This window comes from Anser cygnoides, chromosome 3 (assembly GCF_040182565.1).
Source record: "Anser cygnoides isolate HZ-2024a breed goose chromosome 3, Taihu_goose_T2T_genome, whole genome shotgun sequence".
Lineage (NCBI taxonomy): Eukaryota > Metazoa > Chordata > Aves > Anseriformes > Anatidae > Anser > Anser cygnoides.
In genome coordinates, this window is record NC_089875.1 from 116,553,062 (window position 1) to 116,570,389 (window position 17,328).

A 17,328-nucleotide genomic window follows, 5' to 3' on the forward strand; every position below is an offset into this window, starting at 1 on the left:
ACCAGCTCTGAGTTCTCATTTCAGGACTGCTTTGGACAAACCCAACCACCCCCGACTTCCCTCCCAACCTTTACAGTTACCTTCCACTTCCCGTTCAAACACTTGCCAACTCTATCACCCGAGGACACCATGCAGGCTTTACAGACTCTGCTGAAGAGAGCCAGGTGCCCTACTCTTCTCTTAACGCAAAATCCCGAGGCTTTAAGTCAGCATGAAGAACTGTATCGTTAGACACAGTGCCTCAGACTGCAGTTTGACCTGTTGAGCAGTTGTCATGCAAAAAAATGCCCTGTCCCATCTGGTACCAGGAGCCAGGCACCACCAGCCTCCAATTCTTCTATGGATGCTACATAAACATGCAAAAAAATGTGTAGAAGCCAAAAAAAAACAAGCAAGCAAGCAAAAACAGCATTTGGCAACATTTAGAAGATTGTCTTCGTTTTATCTCAAGTGAAAAATGTTTTCCTGCAAGACTTATCATAACTCAAAATGAAGCTGACAGGACTCAGTCATGCTCTCAGAGAAGATGCATTTGTCCCATGCACAAGTCAAAGCCTGAGGAGTGGCATAAAACGTCAGTAAATCCTACATATTGGCAAAGCTCAGCAGCAGGGAACAAAACAGGACTGGGATCCACTTGAGCTGTGATGGTGCAGTCTGGATCTGGGGCACCCAACACACCGACAAGGCAGGCAGTCCTACTACTCCTACTGACATTTGGGTTGTCCTTCAAACAGGCTAGAGGCAGTTGCATGCTGCCTGGCAGCCAAGGACACTTTGCAGCTGCCACCTGGCAACAAGCTTTTCAGCAGTCAGACACGATTAAGAAGAAAAGAGCAAAACTAGCAAAAAACAAATGAGCTGGAGTTACCGCCTTCCCCCCTCAACACTCTTGCAGTTGTCTGACAAAAATCCAAGGCTTCTTTTAAAGAGCTAACTTATCTTCTCAGAAAACATCTAGGATTTGAAATCAAAGAATGTGCACCTACTTTTGCATAATTTAAACTATAATGTATTTATTATGCTTTAAAATATTTTATATGGGACAAGACCAGGCAAATCTAGTTGATAACGTGTACGCTTTCAATTTCAAATGCTAGTGCTATTCAGGTGAGCAGAGACTGACACCCAAACTCTGCACAGAGAGGTTATACATCAGCTTCAATTAAATTCTTAACAAATCAGAATAGACAGACATAGATATTACACAAAAGCACAATAAATTAGGCATATGATGAGTTTGAGCCAAATCCCTACCTAATGCATGGCAGGAAAAGACAGAGATTCTTTCAGAAAGGAATAAAAATTCAAGTTCAGAGCCCCAGAATCTCACATTAAAATGTGCAAAACTTGATATAAGTCTTAGTCCTGTCCACACTGATCTGTTCCCTCCAGTTGTGCTTTCCACTGACCTGATACGGTAGATCCACCTCATACTCTCTCGTCCTCGCACAGAGGGAAAGACACTTGGGCACCTGGACCAGGTGCATCCCAGGTCCCCCAATCCTCCTAGCCTGGCTTCCTACCAGCTGTTTCCTGCTCACTGTGTCACTCACAGCTTCACTCTCCTCTCTCTTTCACACAGGCAATGAGTAGTTAGCAATAGATGGCCCTCTCCAGCATCCCTCTTGTCATTACCCCATCCCACCAACTCGTTACACCTCTCCACTGTCAGCCCCAGACCCTCTTGCAGGCACTGTAGGGTGCTCCTGCTCAGAGCAGTAACACGCCCCTTTCCATAGGAAGCCCAGAGGACACACTAGCCACCGCCTCATTTAGAGTTTGAACAGCTGATGGGTGAGGTGGCAAATGAGCAAACTCATTTCTCAAAGGACCTTCCTTGTTCACGAGGCCAAAGTACAGCCCTACTTCAGCTCATTTCCACCTCCCTCTTGCAGTTCATCAACCCCTTAATGTGTCACACCTGCCCAAGCTGTCAAGCTGGATCCTTCAAGTCTAATTTTTAGGCCTGACGTTTGTAGTGGTCTGGTCACAACAGCATTTCACAGATCTTGCACTATCAAGTAGCCCACAGCAGCAGCAAATGCAATCTGGGAGAGCTGAGGTGAAGAGGGGAGGGAGGAAAAAAAAAAAGCCTTTCTGCACCAACAAAATTCTCTCTTGAACTACCACTACCTGTGCGTTAAGATTACATTTTTAAGAAGGAACTATAATCATCAAAAGGGAAATGAAAAAAAACATGACCTAATACTTTTTTTTAATGCTTTCCCATCATCTAATCAATGCAAGACACGTTTTTCAACCTGTGCAGTCTTTACAAAAAAATTAATCATGAAATCAACCTCATAACTGAACTCCTCAAACAACTTGTCCCCGTTAACATTCACCAAACATTAAACCAAAGAGGGTTTTCTTCTACAGTTTCCTTTTCAATTCTCCAAATTCTTATGGTTTCTAGGAAATAGGTCCTGTAATCCAGAGTATCCAACCACACCATACACATGCTAAACAGCTGTACAATTACAAGTAATTGGAGCTGAGATGCAAAAAGATGAAAGCAATTTAAATCAAAGTTTGTAAAAAGTCCTCCTGCAGCTGCAGGCAGGCAAAAAAATATCCAAAAAAAATAGTTTTTAATGTACAAACAAGTCAATTCTGACCCCTCTGTGCTGTTCAGTGAAAATATGATCTTGGTGACCCACCATCTGGAGAACCACTGTGTCTGACACTTTCTTCCTACGTGGCACTTAAGTGCTAGACAAATCAGTATAATCATCATCAAAACAACACTTAATTTTACCTTAAGTTATTAGTCATACAGGGGCCTAAACCTGAAATGGATTTTTGCACTGAACTACAAACAAGTTAAAAATATTAGACAAGTGAAAGGCAATCTTACAAACTTTTCCTTGGTAGCAGGCCTTCACTAGGAAGCAACTGGATTATTTCCACCAGTATTAAAAGATATATTGTTGAATGATTTAGGTATCTATAAAAATGAATGATTTCACTTTTTCATAAAGTGAAACAGAAATATTGTCAAATTTAACGTAAGCAAGTGTAAAATGTCTATAACACTGGACAAATTCCCTCTTACGGCTTACCAATACGAAAATATCACAGTAAGATATATTAGAGAATTTCTGTTTTGCAAAGAATAATTTTACTTCAGAAAGACAGGAATATCTAAATTCTCTTTGATTATACTTATGGTATGGAAGTTACAAGGAATCTTTGGAAGTTATTCAAAAGGAGAAGAAAGCATAAAGAAGCTAAGTATATAACATCTCAGTAACAGATTAGTAGTTTAGATGAGAAAGTATCTGGCAGCTCAGCAAACTCTTCAGATGTGACACACGGAACAGCACAGCTAGATTCTCTGCAGGTTTCTTCATTGTAAGTGATTAATAGATAGCTGCATACTCAGTACTAGATTTAGAAAGCTTCCAGAGAAAACAGAAAGCACATCTGCTTTGTAAGCAGATGTTTTCAGAGAAAAGTAGGACACAAACACAGTAAATACAAAAAGTTGTATGATTTCACAGTTTCAGTTACCCTTCAGCAGGACCCATCTCTGTCCTGGCCCTTTGCACAGCCACAAAAAGGCAGTACCAGAAGGAGGGAGTTCAGGGTAGCAAGTGCAGGAGCATCCTTCGAACAGAACAGCTGTAATCCAGGCTGAAGCATCCACATAACCACAGCCTGAGGATGCAGTTTTTCATTACAGCTGAGCTGACTGGGCCATGACCCTAATTTCCCAAGTCTCTCTTGACCTGATGTCTTCTGTAAGGGTAGATTTTGATTTTAAAGTCAACCTGTCTCACTAAAGCAGGTCACCAACACTGCAGACAACTGCTCATGCACCGAAGCAGTAGCAAGGAGACAGGATACACAGTGCAAGGGCACAGATCAATGCTGAACTGAGCAAGAACAGAAGCAGAACTTACTAAGAAGATAAAAACTTTCAAAAACATACTAAAATATTTTAATCAGCTGAAAGGTCTTGCAATTAAAAATTCATTCCATTATAAATATAACTGGTATGAAACTCTTAACATTTCGGTAATAACTAGGCTGCTCTATGATCACAGCAGAAACAATTCAATGGAGAAAACTCACCTTCACAAAGTTGTCAGGGAACATGCCCCTCTTGCCATTTAGCTCCCCTTCTAGCCATCCTTCTTCTTCCAGTTTTTTCACATTCCTGATTATTTCCCCAACTTGAATCGTTAACTCGTCGTCATGCACTGCGTCATAGTCATACTCCACGATATAGTCCACTGAAGGAAAAAAAAAAAACCACAGTGAGTGCAACTCAGAAATGCAGAAATGAAACTTTAAAGCCATGCATGAACAAAAAGGCAGACCTAACAACAAATGCTTGTTTGTGAGTTGTAGTGTCCCCATCCATTTTAGAAAGGAAAAATAGAAGCGTCACTTATTCGAGGAAAACCAGGAATATGGCATATTTTGGTGGCGGTGGTTTTTGTTGTGTGCACATGTGGTAAAAGGGGCTAAGGGGGAGCTGTCCAAAATCCGAGTCCCAGCCTAAGACTTAACAGCCATCAACCACTGCCCACAGGGAAGGCATTTGTTATTCAATGCATATTTGGGGGTCAAATAGAAGGTTTCACATTGTGCAGGTATGGTAATGCTTTCTTAATTTTCATACTTATATCTGCTATTATGCCTACAAAAGAAAAAGATTCAATACTTTTGCAAGTTTGAGCCAAGAAATTTAAAACAAGCAAGCCAGAAAGAGCATGAGTAACAGTATCAAACAACTTAATATGCACAGATATTTAAAAGACACCCTCCTTCAGAATCATCTGGTTTTGTACAAAGATGAATAAGCAAGCAAGCTTTAATTTTGACATAATTAAGTTTACTCAGAGGAGCCTAGCAGTATATTTATGTACTTGTCCATCTGTTGCACAAGATCCACTGGAGTTGCTTACTGGCAGCTGAAGGCTTGTTTGGCAATAAGAGCTCGTTTGTTCATCGAGAAATTCTGTTTATGCCAGGACTTTCCACAAACCTGCAGTAATCAAATAATTTTCCCTCTCACAAATCCAGTGAGGACAATCAGGTGCTACAAGACATAACGCTACGCTCACCAAAACCTCCCTCTAATCTACAGATCACAACATACACGTGCAAAGACAAGACCACAGGAGTGTTGAAAAGACAGAAATCTTGAATAGCTGTAGAGGTTTTTTTGTCTTTTTTTTTTTTTTTTAACCCAGATTAGCCCTTATTTTATCAATGCATGATAATGTACAAGAATTACTTCATAATTAAGGAATCAAACTGGCAAAAGTCACATCATGTGTCCCGTCCCCACCCCAGCATTGAACTTACAGCTCCATTAAATCCATTAAATTAATGCACAGTTCTTATCCATGGGCAGTTTTGTTTTTTTTTTTTTTTTAATCAGGAGTGCTGCTGCATGTTTTGAAATGCAACTTTTATCCCTCTGCTGCCTACAGATGAAGTCAGAAAACCAGCCTGGTAAAAATCAAAACTACAGGATTGTACCACAAATCCACGAGAAGCTAGGATGATCTGTCTGGCAAACTCTGTTCTGAATAGACCAACTAACAAAGGAGACAGCTGAAAATAAATCATGGATCATAAAGACAACAGCTATTCATCACCTGCAGCTTGGAAATCAAAATGTCACGTTCCAACCAACTCAACTCAGCCACTGGGGAAACCAAGATACATAAAAACGTAAGAAATAGCCGTGTTATGTATTTGTCTTGGGACAAACTCGATTTTGAAGCACATCAGCAGCTATTATATCTCAAAATATACAATATAGGACCAGGTTGCGAAGTTAAATATGGAAAATGGATCAGAACACAAAGTCAGTCATTGTAACTGCATAAAACATCACTCTCTGTGACTCGACCTGCCGAACACCTGGGCCTTTTTCCCCAGGACAGTCTGAAGTAGGCAATCACAGCCACGCTATGTCAATATGAACTAATTCTTTTGAAAGCCTCTTTATTTCCTTGGGGGAATTTTCTGTATTTGCTCTTGAAATACACGGCACATTCATTTTGGTCACCTCCCCAGACTGTAAAACATGGACATGGTTGTGCCAACAGCTGAAGTTGGACCTCGAGAACCTCCCAGTCATCATCCAAGAGTTCCAAAGAAAAATTGCAGCAAACACAAATATCAGCTTTTTATTCTTGGAATTTACACGTTGAATTTCCTCTTGTATCTGTCAATGATGTTTAATGCCATCCTCTTTCTCATATGTAGACAAGCCAGATCTAAATTCTACTACCCTGCCTGGAAAGTAGGAGGGATGACATGGGGAATGTCAAGATGGTTTCATCCCATGTATTTTTCATGTGATGACACAAACAAGTTACAAATCTCTTTACTGCTTAGTCTTCATGAGGAAGATTTACCAGTTTTGCTTTTCAACATCAGCAAGTAGCATTAGTTGAACTGTTCAGGTGGTTCAGACCGCAGCCCAACGGGCAGGAAATCTTTCGACTGCCAAAAGAGCCCAGTTACTGGAAGACACAAGCTGCTGAAAGCTCTTGGAATTATTCTATTTTCCCAAGCAAAACACTGCTCAGTAGTGACAGAAAATGTTTTAAGAAATCGCAGCTCCTTAGAATAATGAGGAGTTGTGTCAGTCCATGGAATGTACTTCTAAATATTTCAAACACTGCGCTCTCATTTAAAAGCTTTACTCAAGAACAGACCTGATACTGAAAGTGTCAGCAACAAGTGTAGTAATAGAAGCTGGTCAAAGCTTTCAGAAAAAAAAAAAAAACAAAAACTGAGTGCCAACCAGCAGAATATCTCAGCAGCATAAACCATCAAAAAATATCTATTTCACCTGCCTTTTGCTTTTTACACAGCTTTCTCATTTCAAACTCAACTCAAATTGACGATCTGTAGCTTAAGAGTCCACAGTGACCAACTCTTTGACTCGAAATAATCTCAAGCTGTAGCACGAACACTGTGAGGTTTAACACACTTTTTTTGTGCAACCAGCAGGACCAAAGCTCCCCAAGAAGGGAGACAATATTCTGCTGAAGGAACAAGAAGCGATGGGCACCACCCGAAGCCAAACAAATCCCCCTTAAACCTATACATACACGTACACCACCCGCCATGAGGGTGATCAACCTCTCTGGGAAGCAGTGGTGTCTCCTTGGAGGTGCTCAGGGCCCAGCTGGATGTGGCCGTGTGCTGAAGCTGAGCAGGTGTGAGCTGGACCAGACAACCAGAGGTGCCTTCCAGCCTCAGATGTTCTATGATTGATCTGAGGGAAAGTTTCACCTTCGTCGGCAGCTTTCGGTCATCCAACCACATCATCGAACCATGACAGCTTTCAATGTCACTGCAGAACCTTCCCAGAGAGTGTTGAGGGGTCTGACCTGATTTTGGGTCAAAATTAAATCAATGGTGCTAAGTGAAAAAAAAAATAATAATCAACTGGACATCTTTTGGGGAAACGTGGTTATAGTAGGCTTTGTGGGACTTGTCTGTTCAGGTCTTCGTTTCCAGTAAGATGACAGCTTATTAATAAAATAGACCAAATATGTCAAAGCCAGTCAGCCCCATCAACAACCACTGACTGCATTATTTCCCCATGGCAGATGGGAAAAGCGTCCTATTTAACAGCACTGCCTCTTGGATAAAATAGTGAGCATTACTGGCCAACACAGCTACGTTACCCAAACAAATCATCCCAATTCTGCTGGCAGAGGTGACCCCTTCACTTCTCTAAAACTTACACAATCAGTTCTTCTGTGTTGGCACAGGGACGTGGCAGAAGGCAAGCCTCCTGATAAGCACAACTGCCTAACGCCCATCTTCACTGCTTTTAAACAAAGGGAGCCTTCAGCTGCACAGGCTCTTCCTGGAGTCACCTGTTACAGAAGCCTACAGTACAGGTCCCTCTGGGAACCTAAAAATATCAACAAATAAATAATGGGAAAGACTGGAAAATATACTGACATTCAAGCCTGTCTGTGTCTTGAGTAGAAATAGCCAATGTCACACACACACACAGGGCAAAAAGCACATTTTCACATTCCTGGTCCCTTGTTTAGGATATTACAGTACCATCAGAATTTGGAGACCTTTCTGTAGTAGCCAGAAGACGACAGAAACCAGACAAAGTAAGTCCCTCGCAAAACACATATAATAGCTTATAAAAGAACAACAACAGCAACATTGGTGGGATAACTGAAATCCTCTCGAGCTATTCAGGAAGCCTTGCTGAAAGCTGCTGCAGGCCTGGAGGGGCAAGCCCGGCACTGAGCCGCAAGAACTCGAGTTGTGTGCCACGCTCCATCGAGGTCTCCTCAGGCAGGGTTTAGGTCAGTCCAGCTGAAAAGTCATTTATTGGAACCTCGAGCCTGGAAAGTTGTCTGGCCTCCAGAAGCGCCTTGCCAGAAAAGCTGCAGTTAAGTCAGAACAGAGAGTTGCTAGAAGCCTGAAATAAACCTCGTTAGCTGTGTAAGTGCTGTTTATCCTGACAATCTCAGAAAACAAAGTTTAGGCTCTTATAAAATTAAGCTAACTCTTTGGTCATTATGTGTGAATACAAACACACAATGCTACAAAGGTGCTCACTTTTATCACAGACAAAGCTTAGGTTAGAGACAAAAGATAAACCACAATCCTATCCTTTTACTATGCCACATTTCTTCACAGCTATCCCAAAATCAGGTGTTAATCTGAAGGAGAACGTTCCTTTACAGTTGTTTTTCCCCAGAAACATTCCTACAGTTTCTAAGATGACTACAACGAGTTGAAGCCCTTCGAGTCCAAAGAAAAAAACAAAGCTGGTGAAGGGTCTAGGAAACAAGTATGGCAATACCATAGCATATGATCAGCCACCAAAGACAGATCTTTACACTGAAAGAAGCTCTTCAGATGCTGGACACTGAAAACCCACCCATAAATGCTAAACATAAGCAGTGCTATAAGAGCCTTTTTCCCCACCTCAGCATCACATAATTCACTGTCACGCTGACTTGAGTCACCCATGACTATCCATATGCTCAACTAAAGAGACCTGGTAGACTCTCCATTGCCCATGAAGTTCTAGCCCCTGCTTCCAAAACTTATTAATTTTGTCCAACAAAGCTCTCCTGGTAAGACACATGCACAAAGTGAGCACCTGGCTTTGGACAGCCCCAGCCAAAAGCCTCAGCCAGGCTCCCCTCTTCTGTGCTCTGCACCTGCCCCCATGATTCACTCTCCTCTTTAAACAGTGACCCTAAAAGACCACGATAACCAGTTCCCCAAAGGTTAAAGTATCCTCTTGGGGTACAGACGTGGGTTCAGTCTTCCTCACGCTGAGCAGGTAAGCAGCCCAAATTTCCCACTGTCGGGGAGATGTCTCTGCCCACTGATCCTGTTCAAGGAGGCAGGTACTTCCTTTCCTTTCACGCTCCAGTAAGCGTGACAGACTGAAGCTTGGAGAGATGGAAACACAGAATTTCCTTCTTTCCTTCTCATGGTGCCCAAGATAGCTACATCATTAATGGAAAGAGGGGAAACTGCAAATCTGTGCTTTCAAGACAACTCAATGCAGGGATGCTGTGATCCCATGCTCATCTGCATGGTCCCTTCCTCCTGCTTAGTGCTGAAATCAGTACTTGTTGTACTTCTGGTAAATCAGATAAAGAAAATAGCCCAAGCAAAGACTGCCAACTTTCCACAAGTTAATCTCCTTAAGATGACTCACTGCAGGGTCAGAGGAGCAAGACTGCATCACAGCCAACTTAGACCCACGTCTGTATCATTGCTGCAGTCCAGATCAGGGGCACGCTCCTCAGTGAAACTCCAACCCCCTCACTGATCGTGCCTCAGCTCACAGCGTGGAGCCATCTCACAGCAGGCAAGTCAGATGTCTTCTCACTGAAACTAAATCGGAGACAGGCATCCCAGGACTGCATCCCTCATTGCACATTAATCACTAATAAGCACTAAGTCCGTGGGGTGAGACTAAAACCAGGACGATATGGAAGTGTCGAAAGCATGCAGGTCCCTAAAACCAGGGGTTTTCCCCCACAAGTCCACTTTCCTTGCCCCTCCCCACATACTGCTTCACACGTTGCCAAAAGCTGCCCTAAAACCACACCTTAGCATAATGCACAAATGAGCAAAGCCACTGGATTCCTGTCAACTCTCACCTTAGGGACGTGGCTCCGAGCTGGTAAGAATTGAACATGGAAAGAGCACATTTGGCTAAGAGACCACGCAGCCTACCCACACTTTACAGTCCCGCTCATCACAGCCTTCGAGAAGCCAACGGGTTTACGTGATGGCACAAGGAACAGCGGCTGGTCCCACCGAGCTCAGCTGTGCAGCCGCTGCATTCACGCTCCACGTGAAGGACTTGCAAAACAGCTGTGTCACCGCAACTTACCTCAACACTAACCATCACAAGCGAGATCCCCAGCCTTCATTCCAGCCCAGAAGGAAGGTGGGTGCCTTGTGTACAGCCTCAGAAGCGCCAGTGACATAGCAGAGCCATTGCAACACATGCCTGCTCCCAGAGGAGCTATCCCAGCCACGCCAGCTTCATTCCCCATCAGCATCCCTACACCGAGGCAGTCACACTGCTTCCTGCTGCTGCAGCTCTCCTCACCCACACGTACCCACCACAAGGAAAGGATGGGGCAGACGAGATAGTATTCAGCTTAAGGTGATGCTGGCCTCATATTTAAAATACTTCAAGTTTTGTTTAAAGCAAAGTGCTCTCAGCTATCAGGATTCTTTACTAATTTATAATAAAAACCACCATGCCAATGGAATTGAAAGATTTTTGTGCCACTCTATACACATTTTCTTTTAAGCATATACTGAAAATCTGAATCCCAATTAGCTGTCAAAGGATTATTCCAGTTGTGACTTATTTCCTAGGTAGAGAACCTACATCTGTAGGATTTATTAGCCCCTATGCTGGACAAGTAAATACTGCTTTCCAGCAGGAGAGGTCCCCTCCATACAAACAACTACACACTGTTGGATCCAAACAGATTCTATGTAACACCAGCTCAGCCACGTCCACCCAGACTCTGGAAGCACCACAACGACCATGGTGCCATCCGCCAGGGACTGGGTTTTGATCCTGACAGGGTCTGCTCCATTTGGAGAGACAGCCTTTTGTACTCACTCCAACACAGCCCGCAGCTCGGCAGGCTAATTAGGTTCGGCGCAACATTAGACGAGCACGGAGCCGCCACGCTGCAGGGCCAGGCCAAATTCTCAACAAGCCCCAGGAGATCCTCCAGCGTAGGAGCTCAGACAGAGCACAGCCCCAGCCTGAGCTCCCGTTCACACAGTACGGTGCCTGGACACCTCAGCCTTCCAGTGCTGTCCCTCCTTCCATCAGATTAAGAAAAAAAGTCTTTAATTTAGAGAGGAATTTAAAAATCAAGTCCTTCCAATCAAAAAACATAATAATTGTTGTAAAAAATGTATCATTTTTCAGGTATACAAAACATCTTTTTTCTATCACAAGCCATTAATGTATGTGACGGTTTGCAAGACCAGTTAGAAACTCAATGAGTACTTTTCAGTGCTAACAGTAAGGGTATTTTATACTGGTCTACTGTTTTTAGAATGAAAATAAATTAAAATAAGCACACACACATACAAAAGTTTTAAAACATATTCTGCAAGTCTCACATTATCCAGTATCACCCCTGGGCCTTTATTTGTCCCGATCTCAGCATCAGCTGTCCAGTTACTGTCAGCTTACCATTTCAATTAAATACTTCAAGCTTCAAGGCAAAAAAATTAAAAGAGGGGAAGGAAAAAGCCAGACTAAAAAGTAGTTCTGTTCTTTTTCTGAAGCATGGAGTCCCAAAACATTTCACTCTTTCTAACGATAAACACACAAAATTTTTATAATGCAATTTTACCCGAATGTATATCTAATTGCAGATATATACAAAGAGAAATACGTATCAGCAACTGGCTTTAACACGCCTTCTTTCAGAGACATCCTGTGGCTGATAGGTGACCCACAAGATCTCTCAGAGCCCTTAATCAAGTTTCTCACGCTCCCAATTTCACTTCTACAACCGATGTGCCACTCTGCAGAAGTTGGCCAAGCTGAATGTAAATCGACTTCTACCAGGGGACAGTTCTCCAAAAAATACCTTCCCAGTGCTACGCCACTGACACCCCAGTCCCTATCTCTAGACGACATGATTCCCAGCCAGCTCTAGTCTCTGCTGAAACCATTGACAAAGCAAAATTTGAGTAAAGTTCTGCTTTTTCCTTCTTCTTTCCTTTCCACACGGGCCCCCGCAAGCATCTGATAGTCTTCATTACACTCCGCAACTTGTCCTACGCCGCACCACCACCACCAAAAACACTTTGTGTAGACCAGTAATCCTGCTACTGCAATACCTTCCCTAAAAAAACAGGAAAATCAAACCAGCAGTCTACCTGTGAGACAGCTGAAAGCCAGGAGCCTTGGTTCTGCCTGTACAGAGCTGCTCCATCTAGAAGGCACCCTGGATTCACCTGGCATTTGGCACAGGTCTGGTAAGTCAATGGTAGGTTCCTCAAGAAATGACTCAACACATATTTACATGAGATTCTATCTAATTTTACAGACGGTGAATGCTGAAGGAATTAGGAAAACGCACAGCTGAAAACTACGGAAAACGGTAACAAGAAGTTCATTTGCATTCTAACAGTAAATCTCAAATGACGGCTTCTCAAGCTGGCTCCAGTACAATTAGCAAGAAACTTTGTGAAGGAAATTAAACACAAACACTGCAGCAGAAATCCTGCCTAGCAGCCTGCCCCGAAGCACCAAAGATGCAAACACCACACGCCTCATTTTCCTACTCTATTCTCCCTTAGCTTTCTGGAGTGTCTACCACTGCATATGAGCAGATAGAACACGCTTTAAAAATAAGAGTATGGTTTTGTATGTTTGTTTCCCCCTCAATTCCCCTAAGCTCTCTGAGCAAGAATTACCAGGCTCTCCCCACCCCTCATTACAAGAATGTGTCAAGAGGAGACAGGAAGCATCAGAGGAAAACCAGTACTAACTGCAGTTATCGCAGACTAACTGTGAGAACACACAAGGTCAATTTTTTCTCAGGTAAAACACTTTATGTTGAACAGAAAGTGATGTTTTATGTTACTTGCTGTTTCTTTCACTGTGTCCGAGTAGAGCTCACTGTAAGAAACCAGCATGGAAATGAGCGAGGTGACACCTGCAGGAAAGGCAGCAAACGTCTTCACAAGTACAGCTGAAGAATTGCTGCTAAGCTGATAAGCACAGAAAACCACGGATCTCAAAGGGCACAGGGGAATGTGCTGAGAAATAAAAAATCCTCAAGCCATGACTCAGATACCGTTCTGTATATAGACTTGCACCTCTTCCTCTATCCCTTCCCTTAATTTTATAACATCTATTTAGTAAAATATTCAACATCCAAGGTGAGTCACAAAACATCTGCCTACAAAAAAAAAAACTGCCAAGAAGCTCTGAGCAAGAAAATAAGCATATCTCTTTTGACTCAAATCCAAAGCACCAAATAAGCAGAAGCACCACAGGGTCAGCAAAGGGGTCAGGCCGCATTTACAGGTTCGTTAGCATTTTTCCCTCCAAACCTCCACTAGATAATTAGCAGACAGAAATACATGTGAAGGCTCTGTTGTTTATCTTAGCCAGAAATCTTTTTACAAAGTTACCAAAAAATATCTGTATTTGAGTTACACAAAGGTTTCCTTCCTTCTGTACCAGGGCTCCACATTGCTACAAAAGCTTCAGCTCCTCCTGCAGACTGTTGTGAGGACTCCTGTAGCCAAAAAGGACGGAATGATCAGAGCTCCAGGTTACGAATACATAAATGACAAAAACAAGAAAGTCTCTGAAAGCTTTCTGAGTTTAAACCAAAAGAAAACTCCTTTTGCACTACCCAAAAAAATGCAAAAATGCTTTGATATATAGCCCACAACTTGGCACGTATCTCATTCAGAATGACAATTTGTATTTCTGCAAACATGGCAAGAAGCTGGCTTTGAAATAAATTTATGGAAACTTAAAAGCATCATTAGGAGCATGCACAAAGTGTTCTCTTCAGCTTTAAAAACAGAAATGATGCAATAGGCTGAGTGGTCCCAGACTGGGATCTTTCAAAAACCACAAAATATGCTTAGCATTAGAACAGAGGCAAGTGCTCCTATCTGACTTCACACTGTCAGGATGGCCCACACTAATTATTGCATTAATGAAGTTAATTTACTTTCTAGTGCAGACACTTCAGTCAATGCAAAAATTGAACTGTTGACTGAAAAGCACAGTTAGAGATCCTTATGCAATGGATTTTTACAAAAGCCAGTCAAAACCACAAACGCTCAAGGGCACCCTGCAACCCCAATCAGATATTTTTAAAGGAGATGAAGTTGCTTCGTTAGCTCAATTAGGTTCTAAAATTCAGGAAATCAAGTCCTTTAAACATTCGTTTGTAACCTCAATTTTGAAGGGATTTAACCATATCTTATTAAGAGTATGATTTAAGTCAGCGTGGCTTGCAACACTTGGAATCACAGGGGGAATTAAAAGGTTTGAAAGGACCTCTGGAAGGCGCTTACTCCAAACTGGTCACAGCAAGGCTGACCTCAGAGTCAAAACAAGTCACTCGAGGCGTTGTCCAGCTCAATCTTGAGACTTCAAAGGACGGAGGTAACACAAACACGCCCAGGTGCCTTTCTGAGATGAGTCTGTTGGCATCCCTCTTGCATTTGAGAGGAAAGGGGACCAAAACTGGACACGGTATTTTAGATACAGCTTTGCAAGTGCCAGGTAATAGAATCAGCGAGGTTGGAAAAGACCTCTATGATCATGACATCCAAGCACCAACTTGAACCTCCAAGTCCCGCCACGAACTGGTGTCCCTTAGCGCCCCAAGCACGATTAGCAGGGACTTCCAGCTACTCCCCTGTAAAAGCCACCTGCCATGCAGCGAGGCCGGTCCCCATCGGTACTGGATTTTCTCTTTCACTCATTTCTAGGACTTACAGGAGGCTCCTGTTGGCCCAGTGCCCCTGCAGCACGCCAGCCATCCCCTCCTCGCTCAGTGTGCGGGGAGGACGCACCGTCCCATCGTCTGGGCGGCTGGATATCATCACGAGCCCCGTACCAGCCCCAGGAACACCTCGTCGACCGCTGCCAGTTTGGCCTTGAACCGTTGACTGGTTGGCTTGGGTTCCAGCCTCCCTCCCACCTTGCAGTCTACCCACCTAGCCTATTTCTCCTCCCTTTGGCAAAATGCCACGGGCAGCAATGTCAAAAGCCTTGCCTGTATATAAGAGCTCATTCTCCCCTTGTCCACAGAACTGGTCGGGTTATCATAGAAAGCAACCACGCTATTTAAGTCATTTGTTCTCTGGAAACCCATGCTGGCTGCCCTGTCACCTCCTTGCCCTTTGCGTACCTTGAAGCAGTTTTCCGAAGGTCTGCTCCCTCACTTTGCCAAGGAGCGAGGTGAGGCTGACTGCCCATACCCCCGGGTCCTCCTCCTCACCTCTGATCAAGAAAGGAGGAGTAACCCCAGGATGTAACGAAGACGTAACATTGAACTAGAAAGCAAATATAAGATCTTGCTAGGTATCCACAGGGTGTGTTTTGCAGAACACAAGTTTCATCTTGCTCTTATATCCAGTCTTCTGCTAGCACTCAGAATGGAGAAGCTATGACTGCCCCCCGTCCTTCTGTACTTGAATATGATCTCGCACACCTTGGAGAAAACCAAGCTCATGTGAACATGCCTCTCAGCCTGTTTCCCCACTCTACTCTAATTTTCCCCCTGTACACCCATTCGGTTGAAACATGTCAGATTAATGTCTCTAAGTAAGTGTTATACCTTTTTTTTTTTTTCCCCTACCCTAACACTCCTACTCCTTTAACCTGCTGGTTGGCTAACCGTCAAATATGCAGCCTGGAAACAGCTACAGCATGTGCTGTGTCTTGCGTAGCTAATTGATAGTAACACAGAACTGCAGGTATTTAAGGAATTTAGGGAGGGAACAGAGACATTACAGAAGGTTATGAAAAACTGTCTGGGGCTCAGGATAGTGCTCATTGCAGACAGGAGAGAACTGAACACAAGTTCATAGAAAGCTCACCATCATCTCCACTCTTCTCACCACATTCTCTTGAAGAAGCAGTTCCGATTCCAAAAACCACAGGAAATCCCTTTAGTCTGTCCCCGTGTATTTCATAACTACCGAGCACAACCCTGGTGACCCAATTACACACACAGACAATAAATAATAATAATAATAATAATACACGTATACACGTGGAGAGAATGAACAATATAACTTCGGCTTTTTTTTTTTTTTTTTAAAATTAGGTCAGGATTTACCACTTCAGCCACTACACAGAACTGCAAAACAGCAAGACACAACTCAGCCTGGGTAGGAAATCAGTATGGGCTTCTTGCCACATGGGCACGGCAGATGGTCTTACTCTGACAGCACGTTTTGTGTTTTATAAATAGATTTACTTCACCTGCTATTCATCAAGCCAGAGTCTTCCTGCTACTAGTTATCTACTAAGATATGTTTTCCTCTAATACATACATTACAAGCCATTTACATTACATCCATGTATTTCATGATTTTATTTCATAAAAATACAGTATTAAGATTGAAAGATCTTTCCACTTCACAGACTCTCGTTCTCTGTGCTGAAGGAGGCAGTGTATTTTCAGAACCACGTGTAATTTGGCTCAAGCATATAAAGCACTGTATTTGCTTTTTGAGAGCAAGAGAACATAGTTTATAATAATTTATGCTTCATAAAAATACTTTATTCTGCTGTTTGCAAACACTTTTGGAGAAGATCTGCTGTCTCCTTATCTACCATACCTATGACAGTATGGGATTAACACACTCATCTTCTTCCTAATGTCTCCTTACTCCCTTCAGCATTTCTACTGCCCCTATTTCCAAACAGAATCTCATTTTACCTCACTTCAGAAAAGCTCTAATTCACTTGGGACACTGAAGTTCCCAAAGAAGAACCTATGTCCCACTCTCCCAATGATTATCTGGAACTGTAGACGCTCCCAGGCAACTTGTAAATACAGCTAAATTTATGAAGTTTCACGTAAAAATCCCTGAACAAGAGAATTAACCACTTACAAGACCAAACACATGGGGGTCTGCTTTTCAGGAACAGTTGCTTCAGTCATTTTTCAGAGAGCATAATTTCTTACAACTAGACCAACGATATTTGATGATGAAGGAGTGACCCTGCATGTTTTCTGTCCCTACTTCTCACACCGCTGACTCTCCCCTTGCACTGGTCTCACGCTGTTGGAGGGTATGCCGGCTTGA

The 17,328-nt window shown here is 42.9% G+C and overlaps 1 protein-coding gene across 3 annotated transcripts in view; it reads right to left on the reverse strand.

Annotated features, from left to right (window-relative positions):
* The window catches only part of CD2AP (CD2 associated protein), a 75,872-nt gene that overhangs the window by 49,815 nt on the left and 8,729 nt on the right, over positions 1 to 17,328 (reverse strand). The window contains exons 1-2 of one of the 3 annotated variants that reach the window (XM_048065672.2): positions 4,920 to 4,935; positions 4,081 to 4,241 (exon numbers count right to left, since the gene is read on the reverse strand). In XM_048065672.2, the coding sequence (XP_047921629.1) occupies positions 4,081 to 4,241; position 4,920 (162 nt within the window). In that variant the 5' untranslated portion in view covers positions 4,921 to 4,935. Of the gene's footprint in view, positions 1 to 589; positions 770 to 4,080; positions 4,242 to 4,919; positions 4,936 to 17,328 lie in introns of those variants that run through there. The other 2 variants (XM_066995041.1, XM_066995042.1) reach the window with 2 other exon arrangements.